The sequence below is a fragment of the Hoplias malabaricus genome, chromosome 3 (genome assembly GCF_029633855.1).
Source record: "Hoplias malabaricus isolate fHopMal1 chromosome 3, fHopMal1.hap1, whole genome shotgun sequence".
Lineage (NCBI taxonomy): Eukaryota > Metazoa > Chordata > Actinopteri > Characiformes > Erythrinidae > Hoplias > Hoplias malabaricus.
In genome coordinates this window covers 36,279,862-36,305,349 of record NC_089802.1, presented here as the reverse complement: position 1 = coordinate 36,305,349, position 25,488 = coordinate 36,279,862, and the positions used below count along the sequence as shown (strand labels likewise).

General features: G+C 40.0%; 1 protein-coding gene across 3 annotated transcripts; it reads left to right on the top strand.

Annotated features, from left to right (window-relative positions):
- kif22 (kinesin family member 22) lies at positions 1–25,488 on the top strand. Of its 3 annotated transcripts, none has more exons than XM_066666186.1 (13): positions 1–137; positions 3,680–3,872; positions 5,413–5,540; positions 11,027–11,181; positions 11,555–11,764; positions 12,612–13,005; positions 18,888–18,999; positions 20,277–20,397; positions 20,813–21,017; positions 21,650–21,729; positions 22,981–23,202; positions 23,294–23,353; positions 24,971–25,488. In XM_066666186.1, exons 1-13 carry the CDS (start codon positions 134–136, stop codon positions 24,998–25,000), a joined length of 1,914 nt encoding a protein of 637 aa, XP_066522283.1. In that variant the 5' UTR covers positions 1–133; the 3' UTR covers positions 25,001–25,488. The 3 variants fall into 3 exon arrangements, with proteins under 3 accessions (XP_066522283.1, XP_066522285.1, XP_066522284.1); XM_066666187.1 differs by lacking the exon at positions 1–137 and adding an exon at positions 209–247; XM_066666188.1 differs by lacking the exons at positions 22,981–23,202; positions 23,294–23,353; positions 24,971–25,488 and adding an exon at positions 21,824–22,266.

Sequence of the window (25,488 nt, the reverse complement as noted above, 5' to 3'; positions counted from 1 at the left end):
CTACAATTGGATACGGCCTTTGTGAAAGCTCTTTATTTTAAAGTTTAGTTAATTTTAGGAACAAAAGTAATTATTAGGAGTATAATAGTAACCAGTGTCGACTAACACTGTTTATAGAAGACTACCAGGCTGCATGGGTGAGTTTCCTTTGTAAAGTTGTTGAGCGAATTCCTTTAAAACCTATCTATTTAAAAATCGACCATATACTTGTTCTGTGAGGGAGCCTTTAGCGACGACGCACTGCATGGTAAATTACATTTATTCAAAGCCCATTTCTATGGCAATTTTAATAGTAAATTCAGTAATTTGTCAGCTAATATGTCAGCTGTCGAAGAATTTTAACAAAAAGATAATACTAGCGACTGTTAGTGTAGGAGAAGATTAATAAAATCCCTGCGATGAGCATCCAAGCACTTGTTTTCTTTATGTTTTGATTCGACGCTTACAGTGAATAGTTGCACTGCAAATTCACTCGCATGATGCCTTTGGACTACAGCCTGATCAGTGGTCAACCACAAAATTGATAGGAAACAATGTACCTAAATTATGCGATCTTAACTCTCGTGTGCACTGCTAAAATGTTTTATTTAGTCACATGTAACGTTAGGGTAAATGTGCCTATTAGACCTCCAACCGGCATAATTGGTGAGAATATCTTTAGCTTTCTGTGTCCCAAATAAGCCCACATCATCAGAAATTGGCAAAATATGTTTTTTTTCCAAATAGTTAAAAAGCTGAAATTAGTTTTGTTTTTCAGTTACATGTTAATTATTTAATAAATTGCCACCACACATTTTATTAATGCTTTTTTTAATGCTTATGTCATTATAACTAACAGATTGTTTGAAAATCATCACTCGGCGTCGCTTACTGTCACAAAATAACTTTAAATCAGTTTGTAACAGGTATGCAAAATGCAAGAATTTGACTGTAAATAGCAGCAAAAAACAATGAGGCTGAAGTCAGATTCGTATTCAGAAAAGTCTTGTCTGAATTTAGTTGTTTCTTCTAGATTTTTAAAATCTAAATCGTCACCAGTGCACAGCTACAGCACCAGTAGAAGTAAGCAAAAAACAATACTCACTTCTTACAACCACGAGGCTGAAATCAGCTTTATATTTGCCAGTTTCCCGTTCCACCTTTACATGCTGCAATAGGTGCCAGTATGTTTCATGTAAGGTGGAATGGGAAAGCTGACTTTATTGTGTGATATATGGGTAGTGTGTGTGTTTTTATATGATTTATGCTTTTATACCGACATGAACATTATAGATTGATAAAGCACTACTAAAGAATAAATTCTTCTTGTTTGTGTTTTATAAAGACAATTTATACAAATTTCCACAAGTTTTATTTTCTCATAAATCGGTGACAAGGCTCTGGCTTAAGAAGTTACATGTTTTTCTTTCCCAATATTTTTGACAAGATGAAAATGATTTGACCGGGCCAGTTTAAATCCCTAAACAGCTCAAACCTAAAAAGTCCACGTCTTTCATAACTGCCATGGAGTGACATAAAAGTGAATTGTGATCTGGCTGTTCAAACATCACATTACCACAGATTGTATATGGATTGGATTTCATGTGAATTTGAACAGTTTCTTCAGATGTGCCATTTGTGTGGCTGTGTGAACAGCAAAAATCTCATTGTATCTTTTACACATGAATTCTGGAGGGTTCTAGAGAAACTCTGGGGTGTCGGGTCCGGAGTGTCCTGGAGTGGTCGTTCACACATGCAGCTCCCAGTGGGAGATTTTCTGCAACAGATGTGCTCTCACAACAGGAAACGAAACATGTGCCAAGGCATTGTGCAACGGATGGGTTGCATTTGTACAGGAAAACTCTGGAACGTTTTTGGTGCTGTTCTCAAAATGTGCTGACTGAGATTTCATCTGGAGTCTTTACCAGAGCGCCAGGAGAATAAAATTTGGTTAAAGTCCAGAACGATTGTCGCAGGTGGTTGTGTTCACACATACAGCTCCTCTGGGTAAACTCTGGAACAGGGATGCACTAATTTAGAATTTTGGGGCGGATATGAAAACCGATAATTAGCACCTTGGAGAAGCCAAGCAAATTCACATTTGACTAAAGCAAAATAAATTCGTTTTATTGTTTAATAATAATAATGTGTAACAATAATTGTGTTTCAGTAATAAATTCAGATGCTGAATGACGTTACATAGTACGGTGCTGAAGTTTTTAGGCAGCTGGGACAGTGAACTGACCAGAGAGGCATCACTCAGCCAATAAACCATAAACCTGTATTAGCCCCAAAGATGTGAAAGGTCTCTGTGCAGAGCTGCTGTTTAAATCCAGCAGTGCAGTATCAGCCGGTGACCGACTTTAAACTCTTTTATATTGCAATGATCCACATTAAGTAACTGTCTGACTACACAAGTGATAAATTAATTCAGCACGCAATTGCCCTTTAGCAACTGGAAGTTGCTCTAAATAACAGGCTGTAGGAAGAAAACTGTTTTGTGATGTTTCGTTTGATTATTAATTATTGTTTATTTGTTTAATTTGTGCATTTTTATTAACTTTTATTTAAAGTTCAGTCAGGTTAGTTGATACTTTAAGCATCGTTCAGAAATTACGAACACTTTGTGTTTTCATGAGCAGGTGTAAGTTTTATTCGTACCTACGAACATTTTAATGAATCTGTATATTTAAGAAAAAAGTGATTTACAAATGATTTTACGCGCTAATTTGTTCTGCTTGCATTTCATGAATAAGACCCACTGAGTGCAAGGTGGGAAATGTTCTGCACTTGGGAGTGTTTATTTAAGAGAAGCAGCCTGATCTGTGAAGCTGTGGTCCTCACAGGAAAACCACGTCAGTCAATGAACAGGATTCTTGTAAATGGGAAAACATTTCCCAGTAGGAAAATACACTTTGAACAAAGTAAAACCCACCGGGTTCTCCCAGCGTGCGAGGGGAAAGTTTCCAGACAAAATTCTCCCCAATATATCTCCACTCTCTAATATATCCTGTGCCATTCTCACATGCGCTGACTCTGACTTTACTCAGATGATAAAGTCCGGAATTAATGTGTGTTCACACATACAACTTCTCCAGGTAAACTCTGGAACATTTCTGGATTACTGTCTCTGGTTCTGGAGATTTTTTTAAGCATGGCAAGGCTTTATAGGCCTTGTAGAATCATTCATTCATTAGCAAAGCTGTCAGAGATACCAGTGCTCACACGTTTCATTAATCTCTGACATATCTTGGTCATTTTATGATATGGTCCAGTCAACCTATTGCTCCTTTAATGTTTTTTTTTCGTTAATTATTTATAAAACAGGCAACACTACTTTCTGCAATACAAGTTATTACCAGTGTATGTTGATGTAGTTTTCTCTGTACTTTACAACTATGCTTATTTGTCCAAATACCAAAATACACTTTTTAACCCTTAAATTTTAAAGTGTAATTTTTTAAAATTAGAATTGCTATTATTTTACTCAGGATTTTGGTGATTTTTATGATTAGTCTAATTCATAAATTGAATGCATTAGATTTTTTGTGTATGTTTTAAGAACATCTGAGGCATAAATATGGCCTTTTTTGCCAGTATTTAGAATAGACGTATAGAGCTAAAAAGTGTACATTGGAAATGCTAATTTGTACTGGAAAGACACTAACCAGGAGTATTTTGTTGTTTTGTCTTTCTCCAGAAATGGCACAGCCTCTTGCTGTGAATGATGGTATTGGTCCTAAACGGACATCCAGGGTTCGTGTAGTGGTTAGACTCCGTCCATACATGGAGAAACAAGACGAAAAAGCAGAAGGGCCCTGTGTCCGAGGATTAGGACCCCAAATTTTGGAGATTGTCAACTGGAGGAATGCCACAGAGACATTGCAATATCAGTTAGTGTTGCATGATATTATTTTTCACAGCTCTTTCCCCGTTTCTACACCAGTATTCTGACATATTTTAATGGGTAATATTGGGGCTTAAAACATTTCAACAGGTTGGCCCTGGTATTTGTGCTGTACATGATTTGTATTTGGTACTGAAAAATAGTACTGGAAAAGGAAGATAGTTTGCTCCTTTTTACAGTTACACATTTTAATTCACTTTTACAGTACTGTCCAGGAATTAAGGGCAGGTGGTTTCCTTCCCTCCTGCAAAGTGGCCAGTAGAAATGACAGGGCTCTGTTCTCCCTGTTATAGGTCAGTGGCACATCACAGTGATTTTAAGCTTTAATTTTAAGGTACAAATACTGCCTATTGTTCATTTTAAAATTCAAGATTGGGTAATATTTCAAATGGTCCTGGTAAGTTCTGCTGTGCTACAGAATTTTAATCATATGGAGCAGTGGTTCCCAAACGTTTTAGACCAAGGATATTGCAGGAAAAATGTGAAATTAATGCAGTTTAAAACTTATGTAAATACTCAGAGGGCCAGATTAAACAGCCTAACGGGCCGTAGTTTGCCCACCTCTGCTGTAGATTTATCCTGGCATTACACAGGGCTCAATACAATTCTGCTTCCAGCATTAACAGGAGGTTCGACATTTAATCCTTCAGGCACACTTTCCTTTATGCACTAGGAGCCATTTGAAATCAAAATGTTTGTTAAAAGGAGACAGTTTTGTGTATGTAGCAAACATATTAAAAAAAAAACTATAAAAATGAAGTTTATGAAGTTATTACTACTAATTTCCTGTTAAATAAATACTAATATTAATATCTTAAGCCCTATTCGGACTGGATTAGTTGTATGTGGGGAGCTGGGGTAATGTAAGTTTTCAGTAATGTTTAGAGTGAAGTTGCACTGGATCAGAAATCTCTGTGAAAATAACAGATTTTGTAAATTAGTGTTTCCTCTAGGATTTTTTTTACACTACTTCACAGCAGCGGCAGGTTTACCCTACCACCACATCAGGGTTCCCATGTGTTCTGGAAAACTCATGGAGAATGGAAGAAAATTTAAATGTCCTGGAAAATTATTTGTTTATTTTGTTTGGCTTTAGCTGGGATTGTACTGACTGTACTGATAGCAGTTACAGCTATATGGATTGAGTAAACTGGCAAGGCACAGCGAGTGCACCAGTGAGGCATGAAGAGGCTTGTGTGGGGTCCCAATTTTTATTTATTTTTTAAAATCAGATTTCATATGTTTTGACACATAAAATTCCATCATATAAAAGACACATTTCCAGTTCCCTTTGGATATTGTTTCAGCTGAACATGCCCAAAAAACTCAGATAATTTTATTTATTTGGTTATTTTATTGGGTGTTCCAATAAAACACCCCCCCTTCCCCACTTAAGCTTATTGATTATTGCATCAACATAAAGCTGCACTAAGTATAATTTTGTTAAGTTGACTTTAGCTGTTGATGTTCTGATTATTAAAACATTTTATGTATTATGCATTTTATTCTTTTTGTTTTTGTTGTAGGTTTGATATTTTCCATGGAGAGCAAGCAACACAACAAGATGTGTTTTTGTCCTCCGTGAAGCCCATTATTCCCTATGTTCTTAATGGGCAAAATGCCAGCGTCTTTGCCTATGGACCAACTGGAGCAGGTACAACAAATTTGTTGCTCAAATGTAGAATAGTGTTTATGGTTTAGATATAATAAAATAGTTTTAGAATAGAAGTGACATTGAAAACATGTTTCCCAATGTATGTATATATAATGGTTAAAATTATGTATTCATTACTAATAAAAGCCCCTGTGCACTCAAGATGGCGACAATTAATAAGTACATATCCATGTTATGTTTAATGTACATTAATCTCGCAATGCAGTGTAGTAGTATTTAAAATCTCCGTAATCCTGGTATGCTGCCTGATCAGAACAGTGAGGGCTTGTCAAATCACAGAATAATTGTGGCATGCCAGTGGAGCGTAAGTGGGTTTGGATGTTCCTGCACCAGACAAGCTAAAAAGTGTCTGATGACTGATAAACTGTAGTCTACAGGGCTAAATTACTAAATGTTGAAATATATTTATCCTAATATAGTATATTTGTGTGTGTGTGTATATATATATATATATATCCATCTGGCAATTGATAATCAGGAACCTGTGAGGAAGCATGGTGAAATATTCAGATATGAAAAGTTTCAGACCCATACATTCAAACCTTTAAACCAGGGGTAATTAATTAAAATGCGCTAAGGTCCAGTTAGGGCTGCAGCAGGTAGTGTCTCTGTCACACAGCTCCAGGGTCCAGGGGTTATGTTCAAGCCCCAATCCGGGTGACCATTTATGAGAAGTTTGGTGTGTTCCCCTGTGTCCACATGCGTTTCCTCCAAAACTCAAGTTTCCTTAGGTGTGAGTAAATGTGAGTGTGTCGCCCTATGAAGAACTGGGAATCTGAATATTAACAACTGAATATCAAATCAAATTACACTTTAAATTACATTTCAGTATATTCTAACCAGAAGTATAATCTAACAAGAACATATCCTAAAATGTACAAATAAAAAAATAATTTTGGAAAAATAAAATGCGTATTTTAAAAATGCATTTTTTTTCCCTAATGCCTTTTGTAGATGTAAACAAAATCCATGTTCAGTGTTATGAGAATTTCAACTGGTAGTTGTTCCCTTCTTATTGGAGTTTCTGGTTTTACCTCACACAACCCAAAAGGGCTTGTATGACGTCTCTTGGACTATTTTTACTGCTCCCAGGATAGTGGCGTCTGGAGCCCTGCCTGTGTGTATCAATCATTCAAGTCACAGCGCTCCTCATAATGCACGGATCTGATTGGCTTAGCCTCACATGTGATATGCAGAAATACATGTGATTAGTCTGATTGTCTCTCCGGTGTCTCTCCCATGGGCCCACAACCTGTGGGAGAGGTAGTAATCCAGGTCTGGTGCATTGTGGATCGAGTGGCAGCCGAGGACGGGGGCCCTGGTGTTCTGATCCTCGGTTACTGAAACTGGCTTTTGGAACATGGAACGTAATCTCTCTGGGGGGGAAAAGAGCCTGAGCTGGTGCGCGAGGTTGAGAGGTACTGGCTAGATATAGTTGGGCTCACCTCGACACACAGTATGGGCTCTGGAACCAATCTCCTTGAGAGGGGCTGGATGCTCTTTCACTCTGGAGTTGCCCAGGGTGAGAGGCGTAAGGCAGGAGTGGGCTTACTCATAGCTCCCCGGCTTAGCACCAAACAGCAGTTCAGAGTACCATGCGTTCTTGGGGACCCTAGAGAGGGTGCTGGAGAAGAATCATTCTGGGGACTCCATTGTTCTGCTGGGGGACTTCAACGCTCACGTGGGTAATGACAGTGAGACCTGGAGGGGAGTGATTGGGAGGAACGGCCCCGCTGATCTGAACCCGAGTGGTGTTCAGTTATTGGATTTCTGTGCCTGTCACAGTTTGTCCATTACAAACACCATGTTCACCTGGCATCAGGATACCCTAGGCCGCATTTCGATGATCAACTTTATAGTCGTATCATCGGACCTGCGGCTATATGTTCTGGACACTTGGGTGAAGAGAGGCACTGAGCTGTCAACTGATCACCACCTTGTGTTGAGTTGGGTCAGATGGCGGGGGAGGATGCCGGACAGACCTGGCAGGCCTAAACGCGTGCTGAGGGTTTGCTGGGAACGTTTGGCAGAGGAACCTGTCAGAAAGATCTTCAACTCCCACATCCGGCAGAGCTTCGACTGCATCCCGGGGGAGGCTGGTGACATTGAGTCAGAGTGGGCCATGTCCCGGACCTCCATTGTTGAGACGGCTGAACGGAGCTGTGGCTGCAAGGTTGTCGGTGCCTGTCGGGGTGGCAATCCCCGCACTCGGTGGTGGACACCCTGGGGGGGGGGGGGGGGGGGGGCTGTCAAGCTGAAGAAAGAGGCCTATAGAGCTTGGTTGGCTTGGGGGACTCCGGAGGCAGCCGACAGGTACCGAGGAGCCAAGCAGCTCACGGCTTCAGCTGTTGCTGAGGCCAAAACACGGGTGTGGGAGGAATGAGAACATGGAAAACGACTTTCGGTCGGCTCAGAGAAGTTTCTGGCAAACCATCAGGTGACTCAGGAGGGGAAAGCGGTTTTCCACTAACACTGTATATGGTGGGGGTGGGGAACTGTTGATCTCGACTGGGGACGTCATTAGGCGGTGGAAGGAATATTTCGAGGATCTTCTCAATCCCACCAGCACGTCTTCCGCAGAGGAAGCAGAGTTTGGGGACCTCGGGTGGGGGGGCTCGTCTATCACTGGGGCTGAGGTGGCCGAGGTCTACATGGATTTTGTGGATCTGGAGAAGGCATTCGACCGTGTCCCTCAGGGTATTCTGGGTGGGGGGGGGTGCTCAGGGAGTATGGGGTACTGGGCTCTTTGCTACGACCCATCCAGTCCCTTTATAAACAGAGTTAGACTCCGTCAGGGCTGCCCATTGTCACGGGTTCTGTTCATAATTTTTATGGACAGAATTTCTCTGCATAGCCAAGTGGCGGAGGGTGTCCGGTTTGGTGGTCTCAGGATTCCATGTCTGCTTTTTGCGGATGATGTGGTCTTGTTGGCTTCGTCGAGCCGGGACCTCCAGCACTTGCTGGACCAGTTTGCAGCCGAGAGTGAAGCAGTAGGGATGAGGATCAGCACCTCCAAGTCCGAGTCCATGGTCCAGGGTGGAGTGCTCTCTCCAGGTTGGAAGTGAGAACCTGCCTCAAGTGGAGGAGTTTAAATACCTCGGGGTCTTGTTCACGAGCGAGGGAAAGATGGAGCGTGAGATTGACAGGCAGATCTATGCAGCGTCAGCTGTAATGCGTGCTCTGTACCGGTCCGTTTTGGTGAAGAGAGAGCTGAGCAGAAAAGCAAAGCTCTCGATTGACCGTTCAATCTAGGTCCCAACCTTCACCTATGGTCACGAGCTTTGGGTAGTGACTGAAAGAATGAGATGGCGGGTACAAGCGGCTGAAATGAGTTTTCTCCGCAGGGTGTCTGGACTCTCTCTTAGAGACAGGGTTAGGAGCTTGGACATCCGGGAGAGACTCTGAGTGGAGCTGCTGCTCCTCCACGTCCAGAGGAGCCAGTTGAGTTTGGACGCCTTCCTGGTGAGGTGCTCCGGGCATGTTCAATGGGGAGGAGGCCCCGGGGCAGACCAAGAACACGCAGGAAAGAAATGTCTCGACTGGCCTGGAAACGCCTCTGCATAAGCGGTAGATAATGGATGGATGGATGGATAGTCCGGTTGTTTCCTGGAGTGCTCAACCAGAAGCGTAATGGCTAGAAGACTCACACCACTGCAAACTAACACTCTGTTCAAAATTAAACAGCTCTTAAAGCCCCTGGGAACCCGTTTTGAAATTTTGTGGTTTTATTGTATAATTCTAAAAGTGGGTGTTATGTGAAACTTTCAGCAAATTTTAAATAAAAAAAAAACACAACACCGAAATATAATCAATCCCTCATTAAAAATGACCAGTACTGCTCTTCTCTTGATGTAGAATGGGCAGTTGTAAAAGTGGGTAATGCATATGTCACTATTACCCTGACCAATCACAAGTCTACCATAGCCACACCGCCTCTCTGAGTGGAAGAGGCTTGTGAGCACCAATTTAGAGATACTCTGGAAGGTGCCCAGTTCATCCAATGGTCATATATATATATATATATATTTATTTAAAATCAGTGGCGATTGCTCTAAGACTTCAAGGGAAGCTCAGCTTCCCCTAAAATGTCAAAAAATAAGTGATCAAATATATACATAGATGTCGTGTGTACATGTCATTGAAAAAATATGCACTACAACGCTCAATCATTCCTGCAGTTTCACAGTGTTTTAAACGGTCAGCATACACAGAGTTCAATAGCGAAGTGCAGCGAAACGAGACGAGTCATTGGATAAATGCTGGACTTTGTCCCACCCATCGGATGCTCAGCGTCTGTGGGGGTCAATGGGGCAGTGGGCTGGCCTCGGCTGGCCCGGACGCTCAGCTTCTGCATGATGATTGGATGATCTGTCTGAGGCTGAATCCCTTTTGATTGACAGCGAAATGAGCGAATCAGCAATCCTTTGGTGTAAAGAGCCGTGGGAGCACAGGCAGACACACTTCACATGGTCCAAGGCCGTTTAAGCAGCCTAGCTCTGCTGGCCATTGAGAGGACACTAGTCAAGTCCCTGGACGCCTTGTTGGTACGACAGGGTCACAGATCATTTTCATAAAAAGGAACAGAGGGTAGAATTTACGTATAAATAAACCGACACATTTTATGATGTAGGCCGAAATTGAGCTTCCCCTCCTTGAAAGACCAGCATCCGCCACTGATTATATTTATATATATATATATATATATATATATATATATATATATATATATATATATATATATATATGAGAGAGTGCGCTGTGCATGTTCATACTTTTCATTGCTTGGACTGGAATGATATCATGGTAGCACTATATGGTGGCCCCTGCGTTATGTTCATGTGTAGTTCACTAACTGCTCGTTTTGCTCATAAACTAAAACTACATACCATATTCTTTATCAGACAGATCCCTCCACTGCTGAAAAGCACCATGGTTAAATACTAAACCAAAACAATTAGATTGCAGTGGCCTATTATCATATTTTTTCGAATAATAAGTCCACAGCAACTCTATTGTTTTGGTTTAGGATTTAAATGGCCAAAGATACACGATTACAGGAATGTTGTGGTTGCAGATAGGAAGAAAGTGGGGAGGACCCTATGTGAAGCTCTAATGGATATTCTGATCAAATGAGCCATAGTGGTGAACCAAGCACTGATTTTTAGGGACTGTTTTTATCCACAGTTTCTCTTTCCTCTCTCCACGCTGCTTAATGGGCAACATAACACTACAGTTCATTTACTGTTCAATATTACAGGATCTGATATAGTGTTTAAGAGCCAAGGCACGAGAAGTCTTGGGGGTTTGGGTATTAGTTGTGCTTTCCTCTAATTTAAAACATTAAGTTAAACAATCATCCATTCTACTGAAGAGTTTCCAAATGCAATAAAAAAAATGATTATTGCGAAACAAATTGCTATTGTTTCATTGCCCTTATGACTTCTTTAAACTGCATCCCTACACAGGAAAGACTCACACTATGTTGGGAAGTCAGGACCATCCAGGAGTCATACCGCGGGCTGTTCGCGAGGTGTTCCAACTAGTGCGCAGCCAAGAGAGAGACCAGAAGGATTTTAAGTTTTCTGTGGGCATGTCCTATCTAGAAATCTACAACGAAAAGGTTTGCTGTTATTAATGCCCATTATTATTACTTAAAAGTAATATTAGGTCTGTTTTTGATTGAAAATGTAAAAAAACAACCTCTTTGAAAACATTACATTTGTATTTAGTAATATAATGGATTGGTATACTTCGGATGTGAAATTTGTATCATTGATGTGGTTTTTGTTTATTATAATGTATGAATGTAAATTTGAGTTCAGCATGTTATTTAAAATCAACTTCTGGCAATTTTTTTTTGTGTTTAGTGTTCAAGTGCTTGTTGGGTTTGCATGCACTGTTCAACAAGTCTTGGACAGAAAATTGCTTTATGATGAAACCATACCCTTCGATTTCCTACAAATTAATATATGAAAATTTTTCTTTTAATGCAGGTTTTAGATCTCTTGTCTCCTAACCCTCAGGACCTGCCTATCCGTGAAGACAAGGATAGAAACATAATCATCCCAGGCTTGACTGCCATTTCTCTCTCCTCTTTTTTGGATTTTCACACACACTTTCTTCCAGCCAGTCTGAACCGCACCACAGCTTCCACCAAACTAAACCAACGCTCCAGTCGCAGCCATGCAATACTTCTCATTAAGGTATCATCACTGCTCCTGCTCTCTTTAGCACTTGAGCTTTTTCTGTGGATTTCTTGGGGGCTGAGCAACAGAGGAGCAGGAAAGCCTGTAATGGAGTTAGACATTCACTGGTTTATTTAGTTAATTAGTTGAGTCATATTGTATTCTGCTTGGTTATTATTAAGGTCTGAGCACCTGGAAGTGCAAAGGACTAATGTATTTTCAGTATGTTAATTTTTAGGCCTGGTCATTCATCTCATCACACCAGACAAAGATTAATGGTTTATTTTTTATTTATTTATATTATTTATTTTTAATTTTTAATTTATTTTTCTAAACCCAACAAGAATTTCAGGTGCTAAAAATATTCAAAAACTTCACAGATCTTAGTAGGTTTTGCTCTGAAATTGCAATTCCGTTTATATGCATATTTCCATCAGTTTTATATACCCTATGATTTCAAAGAGTTTTATTCCCCCTGGAATGCTGGAAAACTCATGAAAATTGGCACACACTAAGATCTAAGATTTTAAAAATATTTTGACATTTCCATTTTTGATTAAATGGTGCTATATCCCATTTATTTATTTGGAGGCCCCCTAAATAGAGGAAATGGAAATACATTGATGTTGCTTGGTCTAATAGCATCAAATTTTGCTTGGTTACCAATTATCAGTTAAATGTATAGTTCCATGTATACAGAGACATTTTCACTGCTGATTGACCTGTCTCCCTTGTAACAATATGCAAGTTCAATTTTCCTCACAGGTAGGCTGAACCATAAACCTCTGGAGATATCCATCAATGGATATTTCTGTTGTGATAGTTCTGATGAGCTCACATCAAACTTTTATTTTTGCTTCTTGAGGTGGTGAAGTCTCAGTGTGTCCCTCCTCATCGCCAGCTGATTGGGAAATTGTACCTGGTTGATCTTGCTGGATCTGAGGACAACCGGCGCACAGGCAATCAAGGAATCCGCCTTAAAGAGAGTGGAGCTATCAACTTATCCCTCTTTACCCTCAGCAAAGTTGTGGATTGTTTGAATGCTGGGACCGTGGGCCGAGTGCCATACAGGGACAGTAAACTCACTCGTCTGCTGCAGGATTCGCTCGGTGGCTCGGCTCATTCAGTGATGATCACGAACATTGCACCTGAGTATAAGTACTACTTTGATACATTCACTGCCCTCAACTTTGCTGCAAAGTCCAAGCACATTATTAACCGGCCATTTGTCAGAGAGATGTTACTGGCCCCTGTGAATAGTAAGTATTTTCAGTGGTTTAGATTTGGCATACTTCCTGTATATTAAATGGGCAACAAATGGTGTTTAATTTAGCTTAGTGTAAAATTACTCTAATTTATATATTTGTTTACTTTTTAAAATTCAGAAACAAACTAGTGTAGTGGTAAGCTGCTTTATTTATTTACTTACTTACTTTCCTATTTGTGTCTTTTAGGCATTTGGCACTCCTGTACAGGCCATCTGCTCTAACCACAAGATTAATATGTTAGCCCCATGAGGCAACAGTATTATACCAAATACAGTTTGATACAGCATATCTTTTATAGGTCCTAATAGAAAGTGATATGATTTTTGTTCTGTTCACTAGTGAGAAATCATGCTTTTCTTCTAACCATGATATGTATGTTTGGAGATGAATGTGCCCTGAATTGGCAAAAGGGGGATGAGGCAGAATTTCATCTTTTGAAAGACTTTATAAATAATTTATTTTCAGTTTCCTTCCGTTTAGATTTGTGTTTGGTTGACATGACGAATAGGCAATAAAGAGATAGCAGTATTTAATGTGAAAGACGTGTCATTAAGACATGTTTTTATTTAAATGTGTTGAATATGAACTGTCAGGGAAGCACATAACGAATATGCTGCGTTTTCCTTCCAAGCATGCTGCCACTATGGCTCTCAGACTGGCAGATCCCTTCATAATGGACTGTGTCATATATGTATATGTATGTATGTATATATATATTTGTAAGGAACATGCATTTGAGCAGTAGAGCTGAGAATGTGGGTTGCGCCCATGAAAAATTTGCCAAATTCTCTCTGCCAATGCCAAACAGCTTATTCTGCCATTGACTCGTTTGGTGACTGGATGATTGAAGTTTGAAGAAACAAGATCAAATCAAATCAAATCAAATTTATTTATATAGCGCTTTTCACAACTGGTGTTGTCACAAAGCAGCTTCACAGAATTCCAGTAAGACAAGATTTGACATGAAATGTAAAGACAAATGTAAAACCCTCAAGTGAGCAAGCCAGGGGCGACAGTGGCAAGGAAAAACTCCCCCAGCTGAGGAAGAAACCTTGGGAGGAACCAAGGCTCACAAGGGGTGACCCATCCTCCTCTGGTCAATCTACTGGTGATGATAGTTAGTAGTCCATGAGAACTTCAGTGTAGGGACAGCTTCAAGGCACTTGGTGGTTGCTGGAGCGTGGGCAGCTGGTCTGAAGCGTGGAGGAGGATCTCGACAGTCATCCATCAGTGTCCAGACAGACAGGTGGGCAGTCGTTTACTCGGAAAGATGTAAAGGGATGGAATTAGTTTTGAACTGTTTTGTGTTTGTAAAGTAGAAAATATGAAAATTTCCAGAGTGTGGCTAATGACTCCGGCAGATCTGACTATGACAGCATTAACTAAAAGGAGAGAACCAGAAGGACACACAGACACGGGAGCATCCTGAAACACTGGCATCCCTCCGCTCCACCGTCAACAAACCTGAGTGATCGCGAGAAGCGGCGGGACGACAGCACCAGCGTCTCAGTATACTATAATTCCCTGTGTCCATGGACCCCCCGGATCTGCCGCCTTTATCTATGGGGGAGCATTAGCTACCAAATGATAAACTAAACAAATGAGTTTTTAGCCTACATTTGAAGATTGCGACTGTGTCTGAGTCCCGAACATTTTTTGGAAGATCATTCCAGAGTTGGGGGGCTTTATAAGAAAAGGCTCTTCCCCCAGCTGAGGCCTTCTGAATTCTGGGAACATTTAAAAATCCAGTATTCTGTGATCTGAGTGAACGTGGAGGCTCATAATAGGAAATTGTATCTTGAAGATATTCAGGAGCAAGCCCATGTAGAGCTTTATATGTTAATAACAAAATTTTGTAGTCAATGCGGAATTTAACAGGCAGCCAATGAAGTGATGATAAAACTGGGCTGATATGTTCAAATTTTCTAGTTTTAGTGAGGACCCTAGCTGCAGCATTTTGAACTAGTTGAAGTTTTCTTAAATTGCTGCTGGTGCATCCTGACAGTAGTGCGTTACAGTAGTCAAGCCTTGAAGTAATAAAGGCATGTACTAATGTTTCTGCGTCCTGGAGGGATAAGGCATTTCTAATCTTAGCAATATTGCGAAGATGTAAAAAAGCTGTCCTAGTGATACTACCTATGTGTTGATCAAATGATAAATCCGGGTCAATTATGACACCAAGATTTTTTGCTGCTGAACCAGGTTTAACTGGAAAGTTAGCTAGATCTAAAATTAAATCTGATAATTTATTTCTTGTCACTTTTGGACCCAAAAGCAGGACCTCTGTTTTGTTGCTGTTTAGAAGGAGGAAGTTACGCAACATCCAGCCTTTCACGTCTTTTACACAGTCCTCTATTTTCTTTAATCTGTGTTTGTCATCGGGCTTGGCTGAAATATACAATTGTGTGTCGTCTGCGTAACAGTGAAAGTTAATGTCATGGTTTCTTATAACTGTGCCTAGCGGTAACATGTATAATGTAAATAATAATGGTCCTAAAATAGAGCCTTGTGGAATTCCAAATCTTACTTTAGAATAATTTGAATTTAGATTGTTTACTTTTACGAATTGATAACGTTCCGTTAAGTAAGATTTGAACCATAATAGGGCTGTCCCTGTGATTCCAACCATGTTTTCTAACCTTTCTATGAGAATATTGTGGTCTATTGTATCGAAGGCTGCGCTTAGGTCAAGAAGCACCAACAGGGATACGTGGCCTTGATCAGAGGCAAGAAGAAGATCATTTGTTATCTTGACTAGAGCTGTCTCTGTACTATGATGTTGCCTGAATCCAGATTGGAATTTTTCATATATATGATTCTTATGTAGATATGAACTAAGTTGTTGGGCCACAGCTCTTTCTAAGATCTTAGACAGAAATGGCAAATTAGAAATAGGCCTGTAATTAGACAGTGTACTAGCATCAAGATTTGGTTTCTTGATCATAGGTTTAATAACTGCTAGTTTAAAAGCTTTGGGTACATGGCCCAGACTAAGCGATGAGTTTACTATAGTTAAAAGAGGATCAATAATAGCTGGTAGTACTTCTTTGAGCAACTTTGTGGGAATTGCGTCAAGTGTGCAAGTTGTACAGTTTGCGGAGGTGATAATCTTCTCTAGTTCTAATTGTGGGAGTGGGTAAAAGGTTTCAAGTCTTTCTTTTACAGTTATATTATGTTTTATTTCATTCACATCAGGTGGCAGCCAGGATGGATTTGATCCTGTGGCTAGAGTTTGTTGTCTAATATTCTCAATTTTATTATTAAAAAAGTCCATAAAATCTTTACTGGTGAGAGTTGCTGGAATTAGTTGTTCAGAACCTGCTTGATTTTTTGTAATTCTAGAAAACACACTAAACAGTGCTCTCGGATTATTTTTATTATTGGAGATCAGCGAGGCCAGATATGCTGAGCGAGCTTTAGTGAGGGCATTTCTATACTCTATAAGGCTGTCCTTCCAGGCAGAATGAAACACTTCAAGCTTGGTTGATCGCCATTTCCGCTCTAGTTTTCGTAATGTTTGTTTTAAAGTACGGGTCTTATCGTTATACCATGGTGCGAGCTTTTTCTGTCTTATACTTTTATGTTTAAGTGGTGCTACCTTTTCTAAAGTAGATCGACAGGTATTTTCTAGGTAGTCAGTTAGTACATCTAGGTCCATTGGGTCTGATGGAGTTGGAACTGGGGTCGATAGTTCTGGTAGGTTTTCTATAAATTGTAGGGCGGTAGATGGTTTTATTATACGCCTTGTAGAATAGCGAGGGTTCTTACATAGATTATGGATAAAACGTAGCTCATATGAAATTAAGTAATGATCGGAGATTGCTGAGGATTGCGGTAAGATATTAATTTTGTCAATGTTAAGACCTAGTGTCAGAACTAAGTCTAAAGTGTGGCTGCTGTAGTGTGTAGGCCCTGTTACATTTTGAGTAATACCAATAGAGTCTAAGATTGAGGTAAATGCCTTTTTTAGTGGGTCACTTTCCTTCTCGAAATGGATATTGAAATCTCCTACAATTATAACTTTATGATTGCACACCGCTAGGTTTGTAGCAAAATCGCTGAATTCTTTCAGAAATTCTAAGTAAGGCCCTGGTGGTCTGTAAATGTTGCATAATAAAAATGCGTCCTTTTTTGTGACCGGATTTGTAATAATAGTGGAGAGAACCTCAAAAGAAGAAAAGGTGTCACATTGTTTAAGACTAATTTCTAGGGTATTTTGGTAAATTACACATACTCCACCTCCTTTGCCTGATATTCTTGGGCTATGTGCATAATTATAGCCTAGGGGGGTGGCTTCATTTAGTGCTAAATATTCATTTGGTTTAACCCACGTTTCCGTGAGACAGAAAACATTGAATTTATGATCACTTATAATATCATTTACGATGAGTGCTTTTGAGTTTAGCGATCTTATGTTGAGTAACCCAAATTTTAGTTCTGAGGTGTTGCTGCTAGGTGTTGTGTATGATTTAATATTGATTAGGTTGCTGAAACAGGCTGATTTTGTTTTTCTACTTTTACATTTAGTTCGGGGGGAAGACACAGTCTCAATACAGTTGAACCTGGGTGACGCCTCAAGACAGTTCGCAGACGGTCGGTTTAGCCTGTCTGTCTGCGGCCTGGTCCCGGCTCTGGATTGTCAGCAGCTATCTACACTACTCTGCCGACTAACTAAAAGACTATGTGCTATACTGCAAGAAAGTAAGGCAGCACCCTCCCGCGTGGGGTGGATACCATCCCTACCTATAAGACCAGGCTTGCCCTCAAAACGTAACCAATTGTCTATAAAGCCCACTTGATTTTCGGAACACCACTTGGACATCCAGCAGTTTAACGCCGAAAGTCTGCTGTAAGCTTCGTCGCCACGCCGCATTGGTATGGGACCAGAGCAGATTACGGCATCGGACATCGTCTGGGCCAGTTTAATCACCTCTGTAATATTACCCTTAGTTACCTCAGACTGCCGCAGACGAATATCATTGGCCCCTACATGAATGACTACCCTCGAATATCTCCTATTAGCTAACAGTCTAAGGTTGCCACTAATATCCGGCGCTCTGGCTCCCGATAAACAGCTAACTGTTACTGCCGGCGCCCCTAAAGGAGTAGCTAGTTTCACGTGCCGAACAATAGAGTCTCCTATAACCAGAGCACTCTTAACAGGCTCCTCAGCGGGTGCTTCGCTGAGCGGGGCAAACCTGTTTGACACGCGAATCGGAGGAGCGTGGTGTCCCGGTGGGCTAGCTTTGGCCTCAGCGTTAGCATCAGCCTTAGCTTTCCGGCTATGACGCCGAGACGTCACCCATTGTATTGGCAATTTTAACAATTTATTAATTTAACAAACAGGAGCCTCAGTAGTGTGTGGAAGAACCATACACAGCCACAAAATGGACCTGATAGTGAAGGGAAGTGATAACAGGCCTCCTGGCAGTCCAATGAGACAGGAGATTGGCTGTGTGCAGTCTGTTTTTGCAGAACACCAGCTTGAAGTTGCCCTATCCAGATCAGTCAAACATGACATGCCGATTCTTGGAGCAGACACTTACAGACCACTGTAGCAGGGCCCATGCTCACAGGTGCTGCCAATCAGGGGGGACTAGAAGCTCAAAACAATTGTCAATAGCAACAGCAAAATAAGCTGTTTGACAAAGGCAAGGAGAATTTGGCCAATTTTTCATGGGTGCAACCCACATACTCAGCTCTGCTGCTCATCCCTCAAATGCAGGTTCCTTACAAATGTGGCACCATTTAAAAGGGAAATTAACATGCTTTCCAATGGTATAAGACTTATTGCCAAGAAGCATTGTTACCCAAATTTCCTACTTTCTATATAAACATTTGATAACATTTTTGTCTATAATGTCCATTTCTAGGTAAGAGGGCCAGGGAGGAGCAGGGACCAGGGGGATCAGGGGAAAGGAATAAGAGACTGAAGGAGAGCAAGAAAGTGGATCTGTCATCACAACCTCCATCTCATCCCCACAGGTAATTTTAATTAAGGGCATCATGTTTCATGTTGTCTTGTAGCAATTTAATATATCTAGGTTTTTGATGCCGGCCTTGACCTTGTAGCTGGGGCTTAGAACAGTGCATCCTTTTAGCAAAACTAGAAAAAGGCCAGACAGTCCTAAATTTTCTGCACTCTACATTTAAATTAAATCCTTCAAATTCAAATCTCAAATGGAGATCTAGGCAAGAGGTCAAACTTCCAGGTTTCTCAAGAAACGCAAACATCCAAAGAGTAATCTAACACAGCGTTAAACAATCACAGCACCACACTCTCACAGCTGCCAGACACACACCTGTCTCACCCCATCCCAATTCTTGCCCTTAGCCCTAAGGCCTTTCTTGGAGACAGTGTATTTGAGTGAGCAAAAAGGTGCGCAAGTCAGCTATGTTTATCAGACATTCGTCACTGCATGTAGCCACACAGGACTCAATATTATTGTTTTTTTGGAGCATGGGCAGAAACTTGGAGCACCCAGAGGAAGGCCACGCCAACATGAGGAGAACACACCAAACTCCTCACAGACAAGTCAGGAGCAGGGCTTGATCCCACAACCCCAGGACCCTGGAGTTGTGTGACAGAGACGCTACCTGCTGCGTCACTGTGGCACCCAGACTTAAAAAAATGTTTCTGATTATTTTTCAATTCAAATATATCCTCACAATTTTTTTTTCCAATTTATTTTAAGATTATTAAATGAAATGCCACCATATCACCACGGGGACTTCACATATGAATTCATAGGTTGTCTCCACCAAAAACAGGGCATGTCACTGAAGTTGACCTGCTACCATTCTGCATGACTCCATGGCGGTCTGGCACGATATCATTGCTATATTGATTGAACCACGCTATAGTGGTTGTTGAATCACTCCGCCCATAACACCATCCCGCTTTCTGAAGCACTACGATGCAACCCTTTTAAAACTTTCTACTGCTTAAATTGCTTTTGAATGCTTCTCTGAGGCATGCACAGCGGGACAGCCTTGTATAGTCAGTCAGGTATACAGATAAGGCCCATACTTGCTGAAGTCACATGCATGGTCAAATTGAAATGAAATAATTATCATATCTTTCAATGTCAAAAATACTCAAGTTTCATTAATATCAGCTGATTTCTTTTTTTTTTGACAGTTAGTGTGCTATGTTTACTATTTAATTTAATTGAAATGTAACAGCAAACAAACAAAACCATGAGTACTGTCAATAATCTCACTTAAGTGGTAGTGACACTTTCCAACTGAACACCCCTCAGCCCACCTGATTCCTCAGTGATGGACAGACTTTTGGCTCTGGAAAAAATGATGTTGGGCTCCTCCGAAAGAGAACGAATGAATCTACTGAAGACTGTCGCTCAGTCACACAAAGAGATTGAGGTTCGTACAATATCCTTTCATGCTTTGTTTTTGTTTTCACTGTTTCCCAGCGCTTCCTTTTTGTTGTTGTTCCCCTTGATCCAAGGAAATGTACTGCATTCCCCGTGTATTTTGATGCTAGTTTTACAGAAAGTTAAATATTTAACAAGAATCATCCTCTAGCTCCAGTATTTATTATTCTCAATGAGTTATTGTGCTGTGACAGCTTTAAATCTGCTGAATTTCAGATTTTGAGGAACAAAAATTTTTATTTTAAACATTGGAAAACCAAAAATAATCCCATTTATTTTCTTACTATAACTAATGAAACACACCCTTTTTATTATTATTTCTTAAACTGTTGCCTGTGACAACTTTTATATCTGTTGGTTATAAAAATGTTTCTTTATATCTTCTCCACCTTTGGTTTCTAAAGAAACTAAAGGAGAAACAGAAGGAGTTGGAAGAAAAAGCAGAAATGTTTAATAAACTGACTGGATGTTCAAGTGGAGTGAAAGGTGAAAAAGATGCGAGCAATAGTAGTACACCTCTCTTCAAAACCGATATTAACATCTTACACAGGAAAAATTCGACTGCCTCCAAACCAAGCAAACAGCAGGCTGTTGTCACCCCACTACAGGGTAAGACATGGAAGCACACAAAAAAACCCAGTTTTATTTTATTTATTGAACAGAAGTGATCCAGCAGTAAAACAACAGTGTTCAGAGAAGTACTCTTAGCATCACCATTTCCATATCCCTGAACTGCTGATTTCTTCTGTTTCAAACAGTGAGCGAAGCTTTTAATTAAAAAAAATATATTCTGGCCTCAGTTATATACATTGGCAGTTCAATTCTTTGGGAAGTGCCATATTCAAACATGATTAAATAGGATTTATAAACTCTTCATTTCATAAAAAAAAAGAAAAATACATTCCATAGCCAGTGGGTTTTTTTTTTCCTCTAAGAATTGTTTGGTTTTCACCCCTTTTTATAGGAGTACTCTATTATTTGTCTAGCAAATATCCATCCAACAAAATGTGTTGTTGTTTATTACCAGACGGTTTTGATGCTGGAAAAAGAAAAACATAGCCTATATCACTTTTAGAGATTTATAACAGTATCAAGTGTGAAAGTGTTTCGGCATGTTTGTGTTCTTATACTGTATATAAGCAAAATGTGCCCATTCTATTGTCAACACCCATATGTTATTTTGAAACATGCTGTAGGGTTTTGTATCTCATTATCTCATTGGGTATCTTCTATGTTCACAGTGTCTCAGCCGCTGCAGCAGTGTGCTGTGGTTTATAAACCATCCCAAAAACTTGACAAAAAGAAAATACATACACACAAGGTCAGTATGCCGTTCCTTGTCATTTCTTCCATTTTCCAGTTAAATTAGTGCAGCATTGCTTTTTGATATACCTGTGAGCTCTGTCATATTGCAGAGGGTAAGTGACTTGGTGATAGATGCAGGGAAATGGAGAACGGTGTGCAGATGGAGAGATCTTGAGGTTTTTAGCCTGTTTTTATATATAATTAAATTATACACATTTTCCCCATTCGCACACACATGAAGTTCAGGGACATACCATTCTTAATCTATAGGGTTTAATATAATGTCAGCCCACCCTATTTATAACAGTTTAATCTCTTCTGGGATATCTTTCCACAAGGTTTAGGAGTGTGTTAATGGAATTTTTTCTAACCATTCTTCCAGAAGCACATTTGTGATGGCAGTCACTGATGTTGGGTGAGGCCTGGTTCACGTTCTCCACTCTTCATCCCAAAGTTGTTCTGTCAGATTAAGGTCATGACTGTGCAAGCCAGTCAAGTTCTTCCACATCAAACTCGCTCATGTCTTTATGAACCTTGCTTTGTGCATTGATGCCTTGATTGAGTCGTGTTGGAACAGGAAGGGGCCATTTCCCAAACAGTTCCCACAAAGTTGGGAGCATGAAATTGTCCAAAACCTCTTGGCATGTTGAAGTATTAAGAGTTCCTTTTACTGGAACTAGGGGCCAAACCCAACTCCTGAAAAACAACCCCCTCCACCAAACTATACTCCACCCAGTGCAGTCAGACAAATACCGTTCTCCTAGCAACTGCCAAACCCAGACTCATCCATCGGATTGCCAGACGGAAATGCATGATTCGTCACTCCAAAGAAAGTGTCCCTACTTGGTGCTTTACACCACTACATCTGATGCTTTGCATTGCACTTGGTGATGTAGGGCTTGGGTACAACTGCTCGGTCATGGAGACTGATTCCATGCACTGTTCTTGAACTAATCTTAGTACCATATGCAGTTTAGTCTGTAGCAATTGACTCTGCAGTATTGAAGAATTGCTAGTATTTCCTTTGTTTGGAAGGAAGATTGAACTCTGTAGCATGGTAAGCACAAAAAACGGATTAGGTAACTGGAAACCATTTTACTTTAGTATCCTTTCATAGTAGTTTTTATGTTATTTATATTACAATCTCTTAATTTGTTGAGTAAAGTTTCAGAGAGTTGACATCACACACAGCTCAGACACAAGCTTTAACTGGCACAATTTCAGTGCGCAGCCAACTAATCTTTCACATACTCTTCCCATGTTTAAGATCTCAGAAGGAAAGGAGAACAGTGGTCTACATTGTTCTGGTGGAACGGAGGTGAACTGGGAATCCCAGCTAGACTCTTCACTTCTAGAGCAGTCCAAAAATCAAATCCTACATACTCTCAACTTCGGCTCATTGAAAGAGCTGAAAAGTCTGCAGCTTATTGGGGATAAGAAAGCCAAACTCATTCTAGGCTGGAGAGAAATCAATGGAAACTTCACACAGGTAAGAAATTCAAACATACAGAGTGCAGTAAACTGTTCTGAAATAACAAAGCCATTTCACTGTCATTCTGACTGTGATTTCCTGTTATTAGGTGGAAGATTTAATGAAAATAGAAGGCATTACAGGAAAACGTTTCTCCTCATTCATTAAGGTAGGCTTGAACTAATGAATGTGTCAGAGTAATAAATGCCAAAGGAGTAAAACTGAGGATGGCAGCAATGCATGATTTTTATTGATACACCTGCAATTAAAGTCCACTTTATAGACCAAATTTGTTAGCCCCCTCTACTTTGTCAGTCATAAGAAAATGACCATTACTTTGGGCCAGATATTGAATGGTGAATTGTTCTCAGCTCAGCAGGCACATAAGTTACAACAGTGGTTTTAAAAGCAATTTTCACTATTTTTATTTAAAAAAAACAGCTTTTATAAAATTCTGAGGATGGTTTCTCATCATTTAAGCTCTCCGGTTTGTTTGGGTGCTGGGAATCGTTTTAATATGTTAATGAAGCCCTGGTGTCAGTAAAATGTCTATAAATAATTAAATAAATATTCAAAATAGTCTTGGTCCAGAATAGGGATGGGCAGTATCCACATTTTTCATACTGTAATACTGTCTCAAAATATTATCTTGGTATATGGTATTACCGTGGGGAGGGGGTGCTCTGTTAGGCTGCGCTGAGCCTAATATCTCTGAGAACAAAGTCGAGTGAATTTAGCCAAACACAGCCCGACAGACACACGTGTTGACGATTTAAAAACCCATTTCTGGGAGAGCAAACAGAAAAGTTAAAAAATAAGCGAAATAAGACAGTGTACACTGTGTAGAAGCACAGCTATAAAGCCATATACCTTTGAGTACAAAGTCGAGTAAAGAATTTTCTGAGAATTATGTCTGTTTATATCTAAGTTTACAACTGTGGTGGGCTACTGGGCTTGTGTTTTTCTCCACCTGTTTTCAGACTGATATCAGCAGTAATTGAGCTCCCACAGCGCCCCCTCCTTGTTCTTAAATGCACATAAATATTTTTAGCCGACTTTCATAAACGCAGAACCAAAATTTGACACACCACACCCACGTCATAAATACCGCCCTCATTTTAGATACCGTCCATTTATTTAAATATCGTGGTATACAGTATTATCGTTATACCACCCAACCCTAGTCCAGTATGCTAGGTTTTCTTTGTCTCTCTGCTCATGACAGAGAATATGTTCCATTGTTATGATTAGTATGAACTGAGGAGAGGTGATCAACATTCAAAAAGTTGTTAATGTCATGATCAGGATCCTGTGTTTTGGGGCTGGAATAGTTAAAAGCACAGGTAAGTGATGGACTGAAAACCACAGGGCATTTGTGCTCCACTCCAAGAACAGGAGGTCAAAACATAAAAACTGTAAAACACCCACTCATGATCCCACTGATTTTCAGTTTTTTTTAAATGTTCGTTCATTCATTCATTCATTCATTATCTGTAACCACTTATCCAGTTCAGGGTCGCGGTGGGTCCAGAGCCTACCTGGAATCATTGGGCGCAAGGCGGGAATACACCCTGGAGGTGGCGCCAGTCCTTCACAGGGCTTTTAAAATGTCTTGCTCTGAAAATATCTTGTCAATGAAATGTAGCATGTATACATAGGAAGTCTTCAACCAATGAAGTGAAGTAAAACATTTATACATGCATGAATAAGATACTGAGAGTAGTTATAGTATATAATGCTAGGCAGTTTCTAAGACTAAAGAGATTTTTATTTTTCCTTTCCACAGGCCAACATTCTCAGTGCAATGGGAAAGTAATCTACGTTTCTATAAATCAATCTTTGTCACAAAGCAGTTTTCAGAGATCTGGGTTCAAGCCTCCTATGAGCAAGTGTGTGAATAGCAGAGGTTCCTACCTCTGATTTTACTGGTTTTACTACAACCCCTGGCAAAAATTATGGAATCACCAGTCTCTGAGGATGTTCCTTATTTTGTTTGTCATGATTCCATAATTTATTCCCTGTGCTTGTTCTAAATATCTAACTGTTACTGGCTACCACAATTATTTTTCTTGATTTCTTTTAGTGTTTCTTAAAGCCAGAAAGTTGACATTTGAAATGCCTTTATTTTTTTGTCACATCTGCTTTTTTTCTACAAAATTAAACAACTGAAAACATCCTCAGAGACAGGTGATTCCATAATTTTTGCCAGGGGTTATTTCCATTTTATGCTTCATTTAAAAAATAATAATAATAATCTTTATTTTCTATTGATGTACATGTATGACTTTTTGATGTGTATTGTAC